At 31.0% G+C, this 20,649-nt stretch overlaps 1 protein-coding gene across 1 annotated transcript in view; it reads left to right on the forward strand.

Annotated features, from left to right (window-relative positions):
• The first annotated feature begins 2,911 nt into the window (after positions 1-2,911).
• LOC134725599 (transient receptor potential cation channel subfamily A member 1-like) overlaps positions 2,912-20,649 on the forward strand; it is a 29,790-nt gene continuing 12,052 nt past the window's right edge. Inside the window, exons 1-17 of the mRNA XM_063589545.1 lie at positions 2,912-3,077; positions 3,334-3,757; positions 4,343-4,499; positions 5,335-5,510; positions 6,413-6,520; positions 6,695-6,803; positions 9,055-9,158; positions 10,966-11,013; positions 11,384-11,508; positions 11,935-11,983; positions 12,666-12,863; positions 14,050-14,133; positions 15,177-15,259; positions 17,520-17,681; positions 18,285-18,396; positions 19,639-19,808; positions 20,283-20,367. Of these exons, the coding sequence (XP_063445615.1) occupies positions 2,914-3,077; positions 3,334-3,757; positions 4,343-4,499; positions 5,335-5,510; positions 6,413-6,520; positions 6,695-6,803; positions 9,055-9,158; positions 10,966-11,013; positions 11,384-11,508; positions 11,935-11,983; positions 12,666-12,863; positions 14,050-14,133; positions 15,177-15,259; positions 17,520-17,681; positions 18,285-18,396; positions 19,639-19,808; positions 20,283-20,367 (2,358 nt within the window). The 5' untranslated portion in view covers positions 2,912-2,913. The remainder of the gene's footprint in view (positions 3,078-3,333; positions 3,758-4,342; positions 4,500-5,334; positions 5,511-6,412; positions 6,521-6,694; positions 6,804-9,054; positions 9,159-10,965; positions 11,014-11,383; positions 11,509-11,934; positions 11,984-12,665; positions 12,864-14,049; positions 14,134-15,176; positions 15,260-17,519; positions 17,682-18,284; positions 18,397-19,638; positions 19,809-20,282; positions 20,368-20,649) is intronic.

Raw genomic sequence — 20,649 nt, forward strand, 5'->3', positions numbered from 1 at the left:
ATTGACAGGTGAATGTTTCTGTTAACTAGATATTGTCTTTAATTTGGAACTCAGATCAATCTGTCGCAGTTCTTAATATATATTTTTTAAAGATTTCTGTAGTACTTCTATGATTGATAGCAAAATGATTGAAATATGCTTTCAAAATAAAATCACTAAATTATCATAATTACCATATTGGTCAAAATAAGAAAATAGTGATTTATTAGTTTGGGCGTATGACATTTGCGCCGATTTTGAAAATTTTCATTCTTTCATTTGCGCCGATTTCATTTTTTCATTTGCGCCGATTTTATATTTTCTCCTAATTGGATTTACAGGTAAGTTACAGGTAAGGTAATACTTTTACATGGGCTGAGCACAAAGTATAAATACAAATCAAGTGTCATTGGTAAATGACTATTCAATTTTTTGGGGTTACCATTCCTCCCCCTGAATGAAATCGATGACTGATTCACATTTGACATTAAGTCTGACGCACTTTCTGATTAAAAATGTAATACATTCTTAGACTACGTACTAAGTGCATGTACATATGCACAACATCAAGATATCCACCTCATTTATGGAAAGCTGCACCCGTTTAAAACTGCAAGAGGACAAATAACGGCCCAGAATCTGTTCATTCCCATAACAACAAACAATTTTATTCACACCACCCCAACATATAAGTGTTTTGGATGTTATCAAGTTATATACATGTTATTAGTATGCTGTTGCTTTAAGTCATAAGAGGATGATCATACGACATGCCCTAAGACTGGTCTTAGGATAGCTTCGTGAAACCGGCCCGTGGCTTAATAAGTGATCATTAATTTATAGAATAGAATAGAATATTTGTATTTACCAAATATGGTCCCCAGGAGTGCATATAGCAGACACATATCACTGTACTAGTATACATATTTTATAAAGGAAGGACGCCTACGGGTGCGGGAGTTTCTCGCTTCATTGTAGACCCATTAGTAGCCTTCGGCTGTTGTCTACTCTATGGTCGGCTTGTTGTCTCTTTGACACATTCCCCATTTCCATTCTCAATTTTATATTTTTGACAATTCATAACATTTGTACAACTGGCTAACGGAAGATGTCTTTAATGATAATTTAATAATTAAAACATAACATGACTGGGATGGAGAGTTGTATAATGTTTCATTGGCACTCATATCACATCTTCTTGCAACTTTTCACCTGTAATTTACCTGTAATTTACCTGTAAAAAAATCGGCGCAAATGTAAACAAAAATCGGCGCAAATGAAAGAAAAAATTGGTGCAAATGAAATGCATATCTGCGCAAATGCAAAACGCCGATTAGTTTGAGATCTTAACTAAAATGGGAAATTCAGTTTGTTGAATAGAACCCAACAATTGACAAAACACACTTTAAATGTTAGCATTAATTATTTTCCAATGTGAACAAAAAGAAATAATCAGTTTTCTTATCATATTGTTATTTTGGTAATTGTTATTCAATGATTGTATTTTAATTCAAACATTTGAATGTTCACAATTTTCTCCAGTTAATTTAATGGAAAAAAACTTATTTGACACTAGTCATTATGTTTTTTAATGAAGTGTTTGAATATGGATATATAAGGGTATCCAAAATTCTAAATAGATACTTTGAAGGCTGAAATATAGAAACAGTAAATGGAAAATGAAAAATTTTAAGTGTTATTAAAATCGACAGTCGCCTTCTATTCAATATTTGTCAATAACTTCAAGTATTTTGATTGATATCTTAGTAAATCCATTGCCTATGTAAAAGATTTATAAAATACAATTAACCAAATTTTGCTTGCATTATTATACGACCGCAAAATTTGAAAAAAATTTCGTCGTATATTGCTATCACGTTGGCGTCGTCGTCTGCGTCGTCGTCGTCGTCCGAATACTTTTAGTTTTCGCACTCTAACTTTAGTAAAAGTGAATAAAAATCTATGAAATTTTAACACAAGGTTTGTGACCACAAACGGAAGGTTGGGATTGATTTTTGGAGTTTTGATCTCAACATTTTAGGAATTAGGGGCCAAAAAGGGGTCCAAATAAGCAATTTTCTTGGTTTTTGCACCATAACTTTAGTATAAGTAAATAGAAATCTATGAAATTTTAACACAAGGTTCATGACCACAAAAGGAAGGCTGGGATTGATTTTGGGAGTTTTGGTTCTAACAGTTTAGGAATTTGGTGCCAAAAAAGGGCCAAAACAAGCATTATTCTTGGTTTTTGCACAATAACTTTAGTTTAAGTAAATAGAAATCTATGAAATTTAAACACAAGGTTTATGACCATAAAAGGAAGGTTGGTATTGATTGTGGGAGTTTTGGTCCCAACAGTTTAGGAATTTGGGGCCCAAAGGGTCCAAAATTAAACTTTGTTTGATTTCATCAAAAAATGAATAATTGGGGTTCTTTGATATGCTGAATCTAACTGTGTATGTAGATTCTTAATTTTTGGTCCAGTTTTCAAATTGGTTTACGTTAAGGTTCAAAGGGTCCAAATCATAATGTGACATAAACCTATGTTGTGTCAACTATTTAATCACAATCCACATTTAAAGCTGCATCAAACTTAAAAGTTGTGTCCATACTTGTCCCATCTGTTCAGGGTTCTACATCTGCGGTCGTATAATGCTGCGCCCTGCGAAGCAACTGGTTTTTGTTTTGGATTCAAATATATTGGCCTCGAGCATCACTCAAAAGACATTAGTTGTGGAAATAAGCATTGTGCAGTAGAGCAGGTATCGTTATTATTATTGCAATACAAAAAGAAAACCAAAGATATTTGTTTGCTGAACATTATCCTAGGTCTTCCTGCTCATGATAAAAACAATAAAGTCAAGCTAGCTAATTATTTTTAAAAGTAAAAAAACTGCTATTATTATTTCTGTTACAGAATTAAATTAGAATACTATGGAGTACAGTAATAAAGATGTCATTAATAACTCAGGAAAAGAAACAAAAAGTGATGTTATGGAAGAAGATGATTCAAAACCACAATTATATCAACTTACAACAGTGTCAGAGGTACTCATGGTTACTGAAAATCCTACACCAACCAGAACATTGCAAACAAAGTTTGTGTTTATTTTTATGTCTAATTTGTCCAAAGACATTCATATTTAATGAAATAACTAATTGCGAATGAAGTAGTTAATTGCATTTTTTATTTTCTATATAAAGATAGATTAATACATTTATTGGCAAATTCAATATGTTTCTTTGCAGAACATTATTTTGTTCGACCTTCATACAATAAGACAATGAAAGGCACTTTATAAAAAATTCTGTAAAAGATTTGAAATGGTTTATTTGTTTAAATTTATATTGCAGAACTGAATTAGAAATGGACCACACTTATAAAGAATACGAAACAGAAAGTAATGTCACAGAGACAGATATTTCAAAACCAGAGTCACCAAAACAGACAACAGTGTCAGAGGTACCCATGGCAAATGAAATTCCTACACCAACCGAAACTTCTGAAAGGGACACAAAATCTCCTAAATCAACAAATCGTCATTGGTCAAAAGCTCATACAATTTCTGCTGTGCATCCTGCTCCATTGAAAGGAGGAGGAGGAGGAAATGATTCTCAGAATAATGAAGATGCTGAGTTTTCTATACCAGAAAGTTCACATCATGGCGCAGAATGGTCTAAAGTACAAGGCATAGCAGCTGTAGCACCAGCTCTTGATAAACACAGGTTAAAGGTTGGAGACCAAAGAAAAATATTTAAAAAGGTTACAGTAAGCCAGGTTAGTAAATTTCTTTGTTATGATTTGAAAAAAATCAGACTAGAAAATTTGTAACTGCAGAACTCCACATGTTTGCTCAATAATTTTTTTTTAGGTGAGAAAAAACTAAATATTGATTAATTCTTAATCTGAATCAGTATATTCAGGATGAGTACTTGTTAAAAACAATTTATAGATGGAAACAGTGATGAATGAATATTATATGGAAATTTTCTGATCTATTATCAATATACAGACTGTTAAATTTTGCCTTTGAATAAACCTGGTTTAAAGACCCCCTCATGAAAATACAGTATAGTGTTTAACATTTAAAAAGAGCTAAAAACTTTCCAAAAAATGTACCCTTTCCAATTATTGATAGACTTGGCAACAAATTTATATTTTTCTTCATAATCTTTTTGAAAAAGCCAATTAAATTTTACTTTTATAAATAGTCCAGAGTAAATTTGTTTAAAAAAATCATTTGTTTTATCAATATATTTATCAATAAATAAAAAAATAAGGTGAAAAAAGGGTAATTTTAGGTTTTAATTATCTAGTTTAATTTAGAATTAGTCTTATAAGCTGGTTAATTTATTGATTCAGGCTGTGAAGGAAGGCTTAACAAAAGAACTAGAAAGTTTACTGCAGGAAAACCCAGAAAAGGGAACAGAAACAGATAGTCATGGCTTTAAACCTATACATTATGCCTCACGATTAAATCAAGCAAAGATTATTGAAGTTCTTCTTAAATACAATGCAGGTATTAATGTGTTAACATAAGATTAGTGATTTGTTGGACAGTTTGAGATATATGTATTCAGAAATATTCTCAAAGAAAAATCTTGAATAAAAGTAAACAAATCAAGTGCTTCAGTATATTAATACATTATCATTGATTGTCTACAAGAAAAACTTACAGAATTGACAAGAAAAAATGTACTAATATTGACTATGATGTTGAGCATATTGGTTTGTAAAGGATATCATAAAGTTATAAGAAAAAAACCAACAAATTAATGTGGGCCCATGAGAGGGGCATGCCACAGTACTTCAGCAACCTAATGGCAGGACATAAAAATATGAAGATGTGGTATAATTGCCAATGAGAAAACCCTCTACCAAAGACCAAATATTATAGAAATTAACAACTACAGGTCACTGAACTGCCTTTAACAATAAGCAAAACCTATATCTCACTGTCAGCTATAAAAGGCCATTCAAATGAGAAAAGAATTGGCCTGACTTGTGTAAAAAAAATGAATAAAATACAAACATGGTACACAGCAACAAACAACAACCACAGTCTTCAGCAACGTTTATTTTTTCATCGAACATTTAAAATTTCTCAGAAGTTGCTGTTTTATGTTTAGTAATAAAATCTTACAATACAATTTTATACACAGGTACAAGGTTGAGATGTTTAGATCATCTATGCGGACCATTTAATAAGCAACATTTTTATACATTTATCTACTTCATTTTTTTGAAGATATGTGTACAAAATGCATTTAGATAATTTGTTATAGCAGTTAAACCAATCTATATAAAAGTAAAACTTGTATTCAAAGTACAACTAATAAAATATTTTACTGTAGACAAGAATGGTAAAGGACCTTATGGTGTTGCTCCCCTTCATATGGCTGCCAGGAATAATTGTGTGGAGGCTGTTAAAATGTTGATCCAGCAAGGTGCCAGTGTGGATGTCAGAGAAGCTAAACAGAAAACTCCCCTTCATGTGGCAGCAAGACGTGGTAATATTCCTGTTATAAAGGTCAGACTTCATAATTGACTTACAAAATGTTGATACCTCTTTTATATAAAAAAGAAGATGTGGTATGATTGCCAATGAGACAAATATCCACAAAAGATAGTTTTGTTTTGTTTTGGGTTATCGTCTCATTTTTGCCAAGTTTCAGACAAATAGTTTGAGAGACTTAAACATTTTATGTTTTATTATTTGATCTACTGTTTTTCTCTTTGATCTTTACATTTTTGACCAAATCTCATGCATTTTCTTCATGAAAACTTGGCAGTACATGTACTGGTGAAACCCAAATATCTTCTTATATAATTTAGTAATTTTGATCATGTTTTTTGTTCAAATAAGTTTAATTTTCAATCAAAACAGACTACAACAAAACTTTATGTAGATCGTTAATTTGAAATATGAAGCTCCTTTACATGCCATATATTTAGATATCAACATAACAGTGTATAGAAAATGACTATTTATACTTTTGTTATAAACCTGTAATTTTTTTTTCTTCAAATTATTCATTTAACTTGAACACATGATCTGACATTGATATAAAATATCCAATTTATTTCTGTCATAGTATGTGTGGACAGGCACTATTTGTGAGATTTTAAGGTGGTACCCAACACTTTCCCTAAAATTAATTTGGCTTGTTTAATTTTCATAAAATTTTGCCAAAGTATTTACTTTGACCCTTTTACAAAAATATAAAAAAATCAAAAAAATTGAACCAATTGTTTTATCAGAAAAATTACACTGGTTATATAGCAGTTTGACAAACACTAATTTTGATCATTGAGAAGCTTTACATTGCCTTCACAATGCAATGTAATTAAAACGTTTAGCTGATATTACAGAGTTATCTCCCTGTAGTGTTAGGTACCACCTTAAAGTGAATATATTGTCTCTAATTTAAGGTGTTGCTAGACTCTGGTAAATGTAATGTTAATGCTGTTGATGAGGACAAACAAACTGCCTTACATGAAGCAACAGCACATAAACAAGAAAAAACAGTACAGTTTCTGGTAAGTACTAATTATATCTACACTTGGTCATGTTAGGGATCTTATTTAATATTTGAATGTGGAAACATGATCAATAATTATGTAGTATTTTCCCTTTAGTAAGGACAGTTTGTTAGACCTAAACAAAAATTCTAATGAGCAATATGTTAAAGTTTCTATAATGTAAAATTGCAGGTGCAGAATGGAGCCAACATATTTGCTACAGACATCAATGACTTCACTCCATTCTTCCTGTCAGCAGCAGAAGACATGAAGGATACAATGTCTTATTATCTAAAGACAGGTAAGCAGTTATTTTCTCCTCCATGAAGGATACAGTTTCTTATCATCTAAAGGCTGGTAAGCAGTTATTTTCTCCTTAATGAAGAATACAGTTTCTTATTATCTAAAGACAGGTAAGCAGTTATGTTCTGCTCCATGATGGATACAGTTTCTTATTATCTAAAGACAGATGAGCAGTTATTTTCTCCTCCATGAAGGATACAGCTTCTCATTATCTAAAGACAGGTAAGCAGTTATTTTCTCCTCAATGAAGGATACAGCTTCTCATTATCTAAAGACAGGTAAGCAGTTATTTTCTCCTCAATGAAGGAGACAGTTTCTTATTATCTAAAGACAGGTAAGCAGTTATTTTCTCCTCAATGAAGGATACAGTTTCTTATTATCTAAAGACAGGTAAGCAGTTATTTTCTCCTCCATGTCAGAAGGATACAGTTTCTTATTATCTAAAGACAGGTAAGCAGTTATTTTCTCCTCCATGTCAGAAGGATACAGTTTCTTATTATCTAAAGACAGGTAAGCAGTTATTTTCTCCTCCATGTCAGAAGGATACAGTTTCTTATTATCTAAAGACAGATAAGCAGTTATTTTCTCCTCCATGTCAGAAGGATACAGTTTCTTATTATCTAAAGACAGGTAAGCAGTTATTTTCTCCTCCATGAAGGATACAGTTTCTTATTATCTAAAGACAGGTAAGCAGTTATTTTCTCCTCCATGAAGGATATGATGTCTTATTATCTAAAGACAGGTAAGCAGTTATTTTCTCCTCCATGAAGGATACTATTTCTTATTATCTAAAGACAGGTAAGCAGTTATTTTCTCCTCCATGTCAGAAGGATACAGTTTCTTATTATCTAAAGACAGGTAAGCAGTTATTTTCTCCTCCATGAAGGATACCGTTTCTTATTATCTAAAGACAGGTAAGCAGTTATTTTCTTCTCCATGAAGGATACGATGTCTTATTATCTAAAGACAGGTAAGCAGTTATTTTCTCCTCCATGAAGGATACTGTTTCTTATTATCTAAAGACAGGTAAGCAGTTATTTTCTCCTCCATGAAGGATACGATGTCTTATTATCTAAAGACTGGTAAGCAGTTATTTTCTCCTACATGTAGAATACAGTTTCTTATTATCTAAAGACAGGTAAGCAGTTATTTTCTCCTCCATGAAGGAAACAGCTTCTCATTATCTAAAGACAGGTAAGCAGTTATTTTCTCCTCCATGAAGGATACAGCTTCTCATTATCTAAAGACAGGTAAGCAGTTATTTTCTCCTCAATGAAGGAGACAGTTTCTTATTATCTAAAGACAGGTAAGCAGTTATTTTCTCCTCAATGAAGGATACAGTTTCTTATTATCTAAAGACAGGTAAGCAGTTATTTTCTCCTCCATGAAGGATACAGTTTCTTATTATGTAAAGACTGGTAAGCAGTTATTTTCTCCTCCATGAAGGATACCGTTTCTTATTATCTAAAGACAGGTAAGCAGTTATTTTCTCCTCAATGAAGGATACAGTTTCTTATTATCTAAAGACAGGTAAGCAGTTATTTTCTCCTCCATGTCAGAAGGATACAGTTTCTTATTATCTAAAGACAGGTAAGCAGTTATTTTCTCCTCCTTGTCAGAAGGATAAAGTTTATTATTATCTAAAGACAGGAAGCAGTTATTTTCTCCTCCATGTCAGAAGGATACAGTTTCTTATTATCTAAAGACAGATAAGCAGTTATTTTCTCCTCCATGTCAGAAAGATACAGTTTCTTATTATCTAAAGACAGGTAAGCAGTTATTTTCTCCTCAATGAAGGATACAGTTTCTTATTATCTAAAGACAGGTAAGCAGTTATTTTCTCCTACAGTAAGGATACAGTTTCTTATTATCTAAAGACAGGTAAGCAGTTATTTTCTCCTCCATGAAGGATACAGTTTCTTATTATCTAAAGACAGGTAAGCAGTTACATGCATGAGAAATTTCTCCCCCAATTGTTCATGTTTAGGGTGTATGCGATTAAGCTTCTTATCTTGGTCTTTTGTACTATTGGTAGTGAATTGAAGTGTTTGTTTTTTAACCAGTTGATAAAGCTCCAATCCCTTTAGGATAAATTGCACTTCATTTACTACAAAGGGAAATATTTATTTATTTACTTGATTTAGTTTAATAAGGAAAGATACAATTTTTACATATTCACGACTATTTATATTCGCAAACACAATAGAAATACATACTGTACATTACTTTATACTCAAAACGTATTTCAGCTTTGCAGCAAGGGGGGACAGAATCAGAGGAGAACTTACTACGTCATGAAGATAAAGAGGGGAATACAGCACTACATCTAGCTGTTACCAATAACAAACTACAGGTATGATTTATGTCACTTAAATTGAATAAAGACTGATTTATCATATAAATTGTACCAACCTCCTCATATTGTGGTCTAGCTCAATTGTTTTAAAAGGAAATGTTTGTTGTGCAAAAATAAATTGTGTAATCTAGTACAATTATTTTGTATCCTATATATTTTTTCATTCTTTTAATTCTTCAATAAGTTTAATATAGTAAGGTTTTAATTTTACCTGTTCAATGAAACAGGGGTGTCTTGTGTTTTTTTTCTTCTTTGGTGTTTTTGGAGGGAGCTTTTCTGGTGTAGAACAAAAGCCCACATTGTCAAACATGTCTTTAACAATAGCCATATATTTAGTTTATCAATAACCCTCTATGATAAAATAATTACATTGCAGGGATGCTGCACTTCCTATTTGTTTCTAGGGTTTTGTTCAAGACATTTATCATATTAAATTTTGTGAAGGTGGCTCCGGCCTTTTCAATGTTTCTATCAGAAGTGCCCAATTTTTTGTTATTTTTATCTTTATGGAGAGTGAATCAAATTGGTCAAAGAAAAAAAGGGGGTCCCGGACCTTTTATTTAAAATATTACTTTTTATTAAAGAGGTATGTAAAAGGGACCTTATTTCAATGAAATGATTGGGAAAATAGAGGTGTCGACATATTTTTATCAAAATATCAAAAAATAATTGGTCCAAAACTGTAATATAAAAAGCTGAAATATAGCTTCAAAGACTGAGCAAATAAAAAACATATGTCACCAATAAGCATATTTGGCCTTAAACCCAAAATTTTGGTGGGAAAATGGTGAAATTGGGTGAAATGTCATTTTGAGTCTTTCACAGATACACATAATAAAGATAATAATTTGTTATGGACTAAAATACTATAATTAAACATTTTTAATCAATCAAAAATTAAAAAAAATAATAGTGAATTTACAACACAAACTTTTTGTATGCATGCATGAAATTATGCGCAGTTGAAAAGTCCTGAGCCACCTTAAGGGCATACGATACAGTTTTGATCCTGTATTTACAAGTTCGTGAAAAATTGCATATAGGCTATTTTTTACTTGATTAAATCAAATATGTAATAAAAAATATACCTTCATGTGCTACTTTTTGAGTAAAATGAGGTCGAACTTTTGTACATTTGTTCAAAATTAAGATTTGTGGCCGTAATTTCTTTTTCGAAAGAAAGACATAACTTTTTTGTTATAAAAGATAAACACAAATTGTTTGTGTTTAATAATTGGTAATTTCTATATTTTATAAGTATCCTAAAAAATTGTGCATTTTTTTATTCAGAAATAACTCATATTTATCAAATGTTCATGCATTGAGGAAAATACGTCATTTTTTGCTGCATGTTTATCAAAATTAAAAAAAAATCCTCTATTTACAGTTTTATAAAATTTGGGTCACATAATCTCCCTGCAAAATGAAACAAATTGCTGTTTTGAAAAATAGGGGTCCATGAACTTGTTTTTAAATTAAATCAGTTTGAATGATAAAAATCAGTCAAAAAATGCATCTTTTCCCGATATGTCACAGTTTGACGTCGCGAAAATAACATTTTAGGTTAGCAACGTCATTACCTCCCCTGTAACTGTATCGTATGCCCTTAATTTAGTTATAACTATGGTAAGCAATTCATGTTTTCCATGGTAGACTGACATCTAAGTTTTTAAAAAAGTATGTAAACGGAAATCACTAACAAGAATAAAGATAAACAGAGGAATGATTTATTTTATTTTTGTAACTATGATTTGAGATAGCATGTCCTACTTTTAATAACCTTTAATTTATTTGTTTCTAACAGGTTGCACAAAGTCTGTTGGAGAGAGGTTCAAATGTAAATAGTTTGAATGTAAGTTTTTATATTTTAACAGATTTACAGAAATATCCTGTTCAAAAATAATAAACTAGTTGATAGTTTTTGAAAAAATTAGCTGCATCTCCAATTTAAAAAAAAGAAGATTATATCAGTTCACATACATGTCTCTGGAGAGAGGTTAAAATAAGCAAGCTGAAGAACATTTTATAATGTTGTTAGGGTACATAACCCAAAAATTGTCATTTTTAATTAGAGATGTACATACATATTTCAAGTGAATGAAGTAAGTTTGCTGCTTTATTTTATAATTTATTTTTTGTCTTCCCTTTATCCTTTTACCACTGCTTGGTTAAATGATAATGCAAAACTTATAATTTATTATTTTATCTATTTTATTTTTCAGAATTGTAACCAAACTCCTCTATCTATAGCTGCAAATAATGGTGATATACAGATGGTTGAATTGTTGCTGAAATATAAAGCTGATGTTAATGTTTTAGACAAAGACTTGATGACTCCTTGTCATAGGTAAATTCCAGGAATTATTATGATTTTATGTATCAATGCAAAAGATATGATAGTGTCAGGTTTCCAATAGTATAAAGTTTATAAACTCCCATTCATATTTTCAGCTTTGATTATAATTTACCATTTTATTTTGCTATCACATTAATTAGACAGAATTCAACTTTTGTATTTGTATCATCTATTAATCTGCATAATGTTCTTAAGATTGTGCTTTTTACCTTGAAGTTTTATGAATTGTAATCACATTTTACATTTATTTTATTAGGTTCTTTTATTATGAGCTTGCTATGTGGTATGGGTAGCCAGTTTTTACTCATTGCCGATGGCTGTACAATAACCTATAGTTGCAAATTTTTAGTCAGTTGGTCTCTGATGTCTCATTTGTAATCATACCACACCTCCTCATGTTATTCTGTTATTTTGTAGGGCTGCTTTACATAACAGACATAAAATCATTGATGTTCTAATGGGACAGGTAATTTATTGAATTATATTTTTTTTTAATGATGAAATTCTGACTTTATCTGTTTAATTGTTAAATTTTCGTTATGTTTTGACAGAGCTATTTCAAATATGTTTGAAAAAACAATCTGTAGCCATATGTTATGTAATAGAAAATTTAAGAGACGGAATAAGAAAATTGCAAACTTTAAAAAAAAATTATATATGCTGATGCAGAACATAGTTTTAATTCTGGTTTTAGAAGGAATCGTAGGATAAATGTATATACCTATGTGACAGCAACCAAATCACACAAAGAAATCCAAGGTCGATAATGTTAATCGGCTATAAATGACTGAAGTGTTCTTTGTACAACTTTAACCTAAACCCACTAAGTCACTGTAAATACAAAGATGCATACAAATAGAACTAAAGACTATATAGACTACCCGGTAAACTATAATAACTAAACTACTAAACTAAATAGTTAACAGATAAATGGTCTTCAACAAATGTTATACAACATGTCACACTCAAAATAAGAAAAGTGGTAAACAAAAACTATCACTAGAGATCAGTCACCACCAAAAGCTAATTCTGCAAAGGACAAAGAATACTAAGATATAACCAAAGAGAAATTATACTGAATATGTTCCTATGTAAGATACCGTGTGACTTTAGAAATTGATATTATCACATTGGTCCTTGATTTACAGGGAGCTGACATTAACAGTACAGCTATTGACCAGTATACACCATTGTTAATGGCCAGTAGTAAAGGACACCTTGAGACCATACAGCTGTTAATATCAAATGGAGCACAAATAGCTGAGACAGAAATTAATAACAAAACTGTATTGCATCTAGCTGTAGAATCTGGGCATATATCTGTAATAGAGGCACTGTTGAAAGAGGTAAAATGGTTTAATTACGTTCTCATAAACTGACACAAATCTAACAATTTCTTAAAGGCCTATATTCTGTATAAGGTTTACTGTGTGGTTTTAAGTAGATTTAGGTCATAATAACTTGAAACTTAGAACACAACTGTTTAAGAAATGCCAAATTATGATGTTTATCCAGATTTCTTCAGTTCACTTGATAGGTAAATGTAGTATTGAAAGCAAGGCATGGTGACTCAAGGATGTTTGCTGCTCTATTTCCAAATAAATAGCTTTCCATAACACTAGTATATATTGATAGGGGATTAATTGAGGAATGAAAAAAGTCCCAAAAATATAGGAGTCAATGAGCTTGTTTTCGAGATATTAGCCATTGGAATTTTGGCGGGAAACTGATCTCTCTTGATTTTTCATAGCTTTATCATTGACCAGTTAAAGTTCTCAAAAACTTTTAAAAAATAAATAAGATTTTATAAGACTTTTACAAATGGCTTATAATTATACATGTAAAAGATTTATAAAAAGTAAAATGGGGGTCCATGTGCAAATGTGTTAAAGGCATTCAAATGGATAAAACCAGAGCATTTTGAAAATCTGACAAAAATTCCAAAAACAAGACAAGCAAACATCCTTAAGGACTCATATTTTTGTTTTCATATATTTCTGGTCATTTTACAGGCAAATTAAACTTTATTGTGTACCTCATCTTTTACCATTTTTGTTTTAATTTGCTACTCATTTATGGATTTGTAAGAATCAGTATTTGAAGCAGTCAGATAATCGTGTAGATTTAAGTCAAACTATAAGATCAAAGGATTGTAAACATCAAATTTCTGTAAGTTTACCTCAAAGTGGAACCAACCTTGATCTTTCTACCATACATAAGTAAGCTAATAAATTCCCATATTGATTGATTGCATGTATCCTTTTTTTTAAATAGATATAGGAAGATGTGGTATGAGTGCCAATGAGACGACTCTCCATCCAAATAACAATTTATAAAAGTAAACCATTTTAGGTCAATGTACGGCCTTCAGCATGGAGCATTGGCTCCCACTGAACAACAAGCTATAAAGGGCCTCAAAATTACTAGTGTAAAACAATTCAAACGGGAAAACCAATGTTCTAATCTATATAAAAGACGAGAAATGAGAAAAATGTTTACATACTGAATAATGTGTTCTATTTATAATTGCAGAAAGGTTGTTTTAACCTGATAGAAGCCATTGACCTGAACGATCAGACCATTTTGCATTATGCTGCAAGGAATGGCAATACAACGGTAAATATGTTATGTTTAAATTAGTATCCTCTCTTTGGCTAGCCTCATATATAATGCTACCAAGAAAGGGATTATACAGGTTAACTAAAGCAAAATATCAAATTTAATCGGTTCATATATTGCCAATTGTTTTGTTACTAATAATATGTTAAATTAACTTTTATGATTCTTTTATAATGTTTCTAGCTTAAAATGAAATGATAGTTTTCACATTATGAAGATCCTACTGTTAAGGATGTATTCTTCTGACTTTTCAGTCTCGTTCAGTCTCGTTGAAATCTCGTTCTTAAATTATTTCCAAAACATATGATAGAAGTGGAAAATATCAATGAATTTTAAAAATATTATAATCAAACATAACTCTGTGAAAAAATTGTGTATTTACCATGAACGGTTTTTGAATAATCCACTTTTCAAATTTTACGACCATCCAAGTCAGTATTTTTAGTCAAAATTTTGAGAAAATGGGTGAGGGATACAAAAAATGATTTTACAAGAATAATATACATCCCATCTCATTTTGGTCTTTTCAAATTTCTTAGATATGTATTTTTTCAATCATTTATAACAAAAAAGTTGAATTAATATGCATTTTGTTCTTTAAAATGAGAAAAATCATAAAAATACAAAATTGGCAGTATGGTAAATTTTACACAAAAAAACATCAAAATATGATAAAACTTTCTTATATTAACACCTACCTATAGTTTTTGTAAGTTAAATTTATTCAGATTGGTCCACTTCATCTTTATGGATAGTATGAAAAAAAGTTTAATTGTGGAACTGTGATTTTTTTTCACGATAATAGCCCAAAAATAGGTAAAAATCGATGAAAAGTGAGAAAATCATCAAAATTGGACATTTTCAAAGGGCCGTAGCAAAAAAAGAAGCACACCACCTTATGATTTTTTCTTCACCAATTGTTTTTTTACAGTCTTATAAACCTAAAAATCAGGTTAAGAAAAAAAGTTTAATTCTAGAAATTTTTGGCTCCTCAGAGGTGTACATCCTTAAGAATATCATTTTTATTTTTGATTTGACAGGTTCTGAATACATTAATTAAACACAACCTAATGGTAGACAGTCGAGATATTGATGGGAAAACACCTCTCCATGTAGCAGCTGAGTAAGTTTATATACCTGTGGTTGTTGCACTAATTTTGGCAATCAGCCAATACACCCAGTCACATTATGGTGAGTTGAATAACACCTGTATCACTCAGATTACAATTCTACCTTCACATCTAAGTTTGTATTTAGCCTATTAAATACTTATTTAGCCTTGAGAATTGAAAGGTCAGTTTCACATTCATACAATAGAAGTTGATAAATTTGGCTTCATGCCATTTACCTTGTCCAAAATAAAGGTCACTTTATTGTTATTGTGATATTGTTAAAGTACAAAAGAACCCTATATTCTGACCAATACTTAAAACTTTGTGCATCTTGATTTAATTCTTAAAAATCTGTTAATGTTGAGTTTTAGGGGTTATATAAGGTTATATTAAATTGAATATTTCTTTACATGGTAGTTTTTTTTTCAGATATAAAAAAAAACTATCTGCTTGACTGTTATAGAAATAGACTATGCTTGCAGGTTATCTATTACACTGTCTTGTCTTTAGTTTACACCAAATCTGACAAATTATTATTTAGTTGCAAAATATTTTAAATGAGACCTGAAATTTTAAAAGTGCATTGAACAATGTTGAAGGTTAAAATAATCATATAAACTAGAATGAAGAAACATCTTGGTCTCAAAAAAACATCATCAACCAGGATATAAAATTCCAAATATTAATTTATCATTGTTTATTATACTAATATCAGTTGAAATCTCAAGCCACTGTTTTTGATGTTTACAATTTAGGTCATGTCCCAACAGAAAATCAATAAATATAACATTACAATGTACTCTTAGCACAAACACATAAGGTCATTGTGAAATATACAACTAGGGCAAGAAACTATCAGTTATATCAAACCAGTTTGACCAGATGTTTAGTTTAAAACCAGTTTGACTAGATGTGTCCTATATATTGACCATGTAAATGACATGAGGACCTGCATGGGTTTTTTAATATCTGTATTCTTTAAATTTTTATGGCATTTTCCTTTTAACATGTTGAATAGCCTTAAAAATAACTCTCATTCTGTAAAATGTTCATGAAAATGATTTTACTATAAGGCTTTTTGTTACAAGATTATTTATCAATTATGTACATTGATCATTATATTATCAGTATTGCATTACAGTTACTAAAGTTACCTTTTCAAGTTATTTTGCACATTTATTATTTATACTTTTGCACCACAGTATTCTCTTTATTTTATTTTATTGTTCATTTTTTCTTTTCTCTTTTTTGTTGTTGCTATTACATGTATTCCCTATTCTGTAAACCCCATTCTGACCCTCATAGGTAAACTTCTATTGTATGAATGGGATAAACTGACCTTTCAATTCTCAAGGCTAAATAAGTATTTCATAGGCTAAATACAAACTTACCTGTCAAGGTAGAAATGTAATCTGAGTGATATCGGTGTTTTTCAAGTGACCATAATAAAAAAAAAAAATTGGAATTGTGTGACCTGCAAGATAACTCTATGTATTTAACTACAGAAAATTGTGACATGGGAATTTACTCTATTTGTGAAAACACAAAATTGTGACAAGGGAGACAATTCCATTTGAGATCATACAAAAATGATAGAATATAGTGACATGGGAGATAGCTCTATTTGAGATCATAGAAAATTTATAGAATATTGTGACATGGGAGATAACTCTATTTGAGATCATAGAAAATTTATAGAATATTGTGACATGGGAGATAACTATTTGTGATCATAGAAAATTTATAGAATATTGTGACATGGGAGATAACTCTATTTGAGATAAAGAAAACCTTTATAGAATATTGTGACATGGGAGATAACTGTATTTAAAATAATACAAACTTGTGACATGAGAGATAAGTATTAAGGACTACAGAAAGTTGTGATAAGGGAGATAACTCTTTTTAAGATTGCAGTAATTTATGACATATTTCTATTTCATATAATGTTAAAATTCTTAAATGGACATACCAGTAACTTTTTTACAACAAAATAAATATAGCAAGGCATTGTAGTACCTATATATAGATTATAAGATGTGCATTGTGGTATGATTGTTAATGAGATTACTTTCAACCTATCATTATAATGTTTGTACCTTAGTATGATATGGTTCACCTGACCACAACATTATTTCATGGTTCATTCATCAATAGTTAAGTTCTTTGTGAGAAAATGTAGCAATGCTTTTACCCATCATTTATAAACAAGATTGTAAGAAATTCAGTGTCATCACACACGCTTTAACCATATGTCTTATATATTACGAGGAATGACAATGATAATGCTATAGAGATTCTGTATAATGCCAGTCAGACAGAGTTGAATGATGGGGATGATGATGGAAGGACCCCACTGATGTTAGCTTGTCAAACAGGACACTATAAATCAGTTAAAACACTCCTTACTTTGGGAGCTGACATCTCTGCAAGGTAAGGTGATACTCAGCTCTTTAACTTTTGCCAAATACTGTTGTCATACTAAAAAGTATGGGTTTTGTGTTGTAAGGAATGGATATGGCAAGGATGTAATAATTCATCATCTATTGAATTAATCATTTGACTGAAGAAAATAGTCTTCTTTTCAACTGATCTCCATAATTCTTCCAATTTGTTATTCCAGTGGTGATATTTATCTACTATAACATTTTATCATCTTTTGCATAACAGTTTTTCAAGACGCAAATGTAGATGAATAGCCACATTTTACTGATAAAAAAAATCTGATTGGTTATGAAAAATTAAAAAAATCTTTTAGTGAAAGGTCTTTCTATTAATAATTTTAAACTAATAAGAACAAACTTTTTTTGACAGATATGATGGGTTATTAAACATATGACCAAAGAACTGTCCTACTAGAATGTATAATATATTAGGAGGAATTAAAAGTGCCCTCTTGAGCAGTCTTAATTTTTATCTTAATTTTCCCATGTTTTATTTAACTCTGAAGCACTTATATTTTTACTAGAAGCACATTAATGATTTAGCTGTTGATTTAGCTGAAACTTATTAGAATATTTTGTATTATAATTGTAGAGATGAAGACTCTTGTACAGGATTGATACTTGCTGCCAGACATGGATATGCTAACATAGTCAAAGTACTTCTAGATAATTATGCAGAGGTTAACCAGATTGATAAGATAAAGGTTTGTTTCTAGTTATGGGCCTTAGTCCATATACCAACATGAAGGTCCTCATTAGTTTAAAGGCTTGTATTTTCTCTCAAACCCACAGAAATCAAATTAATTCTTTTTATTAACATTTATTGGCAAGAATATCTTGCTAGCACTGGATGAAAATATAATCAAACAATAAATGACACTGATTATACAAAGTAGGTGTACTGTGATTAACATTTTATTTAGAAAAAGATATGATGTTTAGTAAAAATAAAATTGTATTGAAGAGGTTACTTCTTAATCTCTCAAAGAGTTGTTGCAATTGTATTTAATTGTGAAGAGCCTTAGGAATTCCTCATGTATAGTCACAAGAATTGAAATAACCATTTAGACCAGACAGTATAAGAAAGGCTAGAACCATGAAAAGCAGTGTAAACTGACAATCATAATTTTTCTTCAAGAAAAGTAGGTTAAGAGCTCACCGGGCCCGAAGGGCCAAGTGAGCTTTTCTCAGCACTTGGCGTCCGTCGTCCGTCGTCTGTCGTGGTCCATTGTCATCGTTCGTCGTCTTCGTCGTCGTCGTCATTAACTTTTTACATTTTGATCTTCTTCTAGAGAACCACTGAATGAAACCAAATATGGCATGAATGTTCCTTATGAGGTGCTGACCAAGTGTTGTTACTTTGTAGCCAATCCATTATCCAAGATGGCCGCCAGCGGGGGACTTATTTTAACATAGGACCCTATGGGAAATGCATACAAATGACTTCTTTTAGAGAACCACTGTATGGAATGAAACCAAACATGGCATGCATGTTCCTTATGAGGTGCTGACCAAGTGTTGTTACTTTGTAGCCGATCCATTATCCAAGATGGCCACCAGTGGGGGACTTAGTTTAACATAGAACCCTATCGGAAATGCACACAAATGACTTCTTTTAGAGAACCACTGAATGGACTGAAACCAAACATGGCATGAATGTTCCTTATGAGTTGCTGACCTAGTGTTGTTTCTTTGTAGCGGATCCATCATCCAAGATGGCCGCCTGTGGGGGGACTTTTGAATGAAATCAAACATAGCCTGTATGTTCCTTTCCTTATGAGGTTGTGTTGTTACTTTTAGCCAAATTTTATATTATTTTATATGATTTCAAAAACCCAAGTAGAATCAGGTGAACGATACAGGCTCTTGAGAGCCTCTAGTTTCATAAAGCAAAAGTGCAAGGATTATATATTTTTAACATGTGACAATTTCATTGTACATTTCAGAACACAGCTTTACATGTAGCATGTGAACATGGTCATGTGGACTGTATAAGGATATTATTACGTTACCATGCTGATGTGACTCAGAAGAACTCATATGGTTGTACACCACTAGGTATGGCTGTAGACAGTAATGAGTCAGAGGCTGCTGTTGCTTTATTGAGTCATTCCAGGTAACTTGATAGGTCTTCAAGTAAAGCATTCTAACATAGAACTTAAAACATTTAAGAGAATAATTTATTTGATTCTGAATTGATGAACAAACTTATGGTAGAAGTTTTGGGACATCTGACTACTGTATAATGACTATATGGCAGATTGATTCGTATTGCTGTTGTTTATCTTGATAGTTGCTGGAATGTTTCACACTGTGTTTTAAAACGTTGAAGAGACCATAAATTATAGCATAAATTTAAGATGATTTCATTGGTATTAGTATCTATTAATAGCTACTAGATATAATTTTACAGTTATATTTACATAAATATTATATAATTTATGTTATAAAATTGTAATTTCTTTGAGTATTAAAGTTGAATTTCACAAAAATAAAGACATTGAAATATCAAAGAATGGCAATATGATTTTCTTCTACAATATGTGTCTGCTAGAGTATAGTAGTAATACATGTATATATGTATTTACAGTTGGAGAGACAGCATGAATGTAAGAAACTCTGAAGGATTTACTCCAATGAAGAGGCTTATACAGAGATGTCCTGAAGCTGCTTTGGTCAGTTTATTATAATTAGAAAACAAAAGATTTCACTATCATAACATAAAGAATATAAAAAATAAAGAACTGCTTTAGAATTATGATGTATTCATTGTTTGTTAATATAATAAAGATAATGTGGTATGACTGCCACACCTTTCCACAAGAGACCAAAATGACACAGAAATTAACAACTATTGGTCACCGTACGGCTTTCAACAATAAGCAAAACACGTATCGCATAGTCAGCTATAAAAGGCCCTGAAATGACAATGTAAAACAATTCAAACGAGAAAACTA

The sequence above is a fragment of the Mytilus trossulus genome, chromosome 7 (assembly GCF_036588685.1).
Source record: "Mytilus trossulus isolate FHL-02 chromosome 7, PNRI_Mtr1.1.1.hap1, whole genome shotgun sequence".
Taxonomy (NCBI): Eukaryota; Metazoa; Mollusca; class Bivalvia; order Mytilida; family Mytilidae; genus Mytilus; species Mytilus trossulus.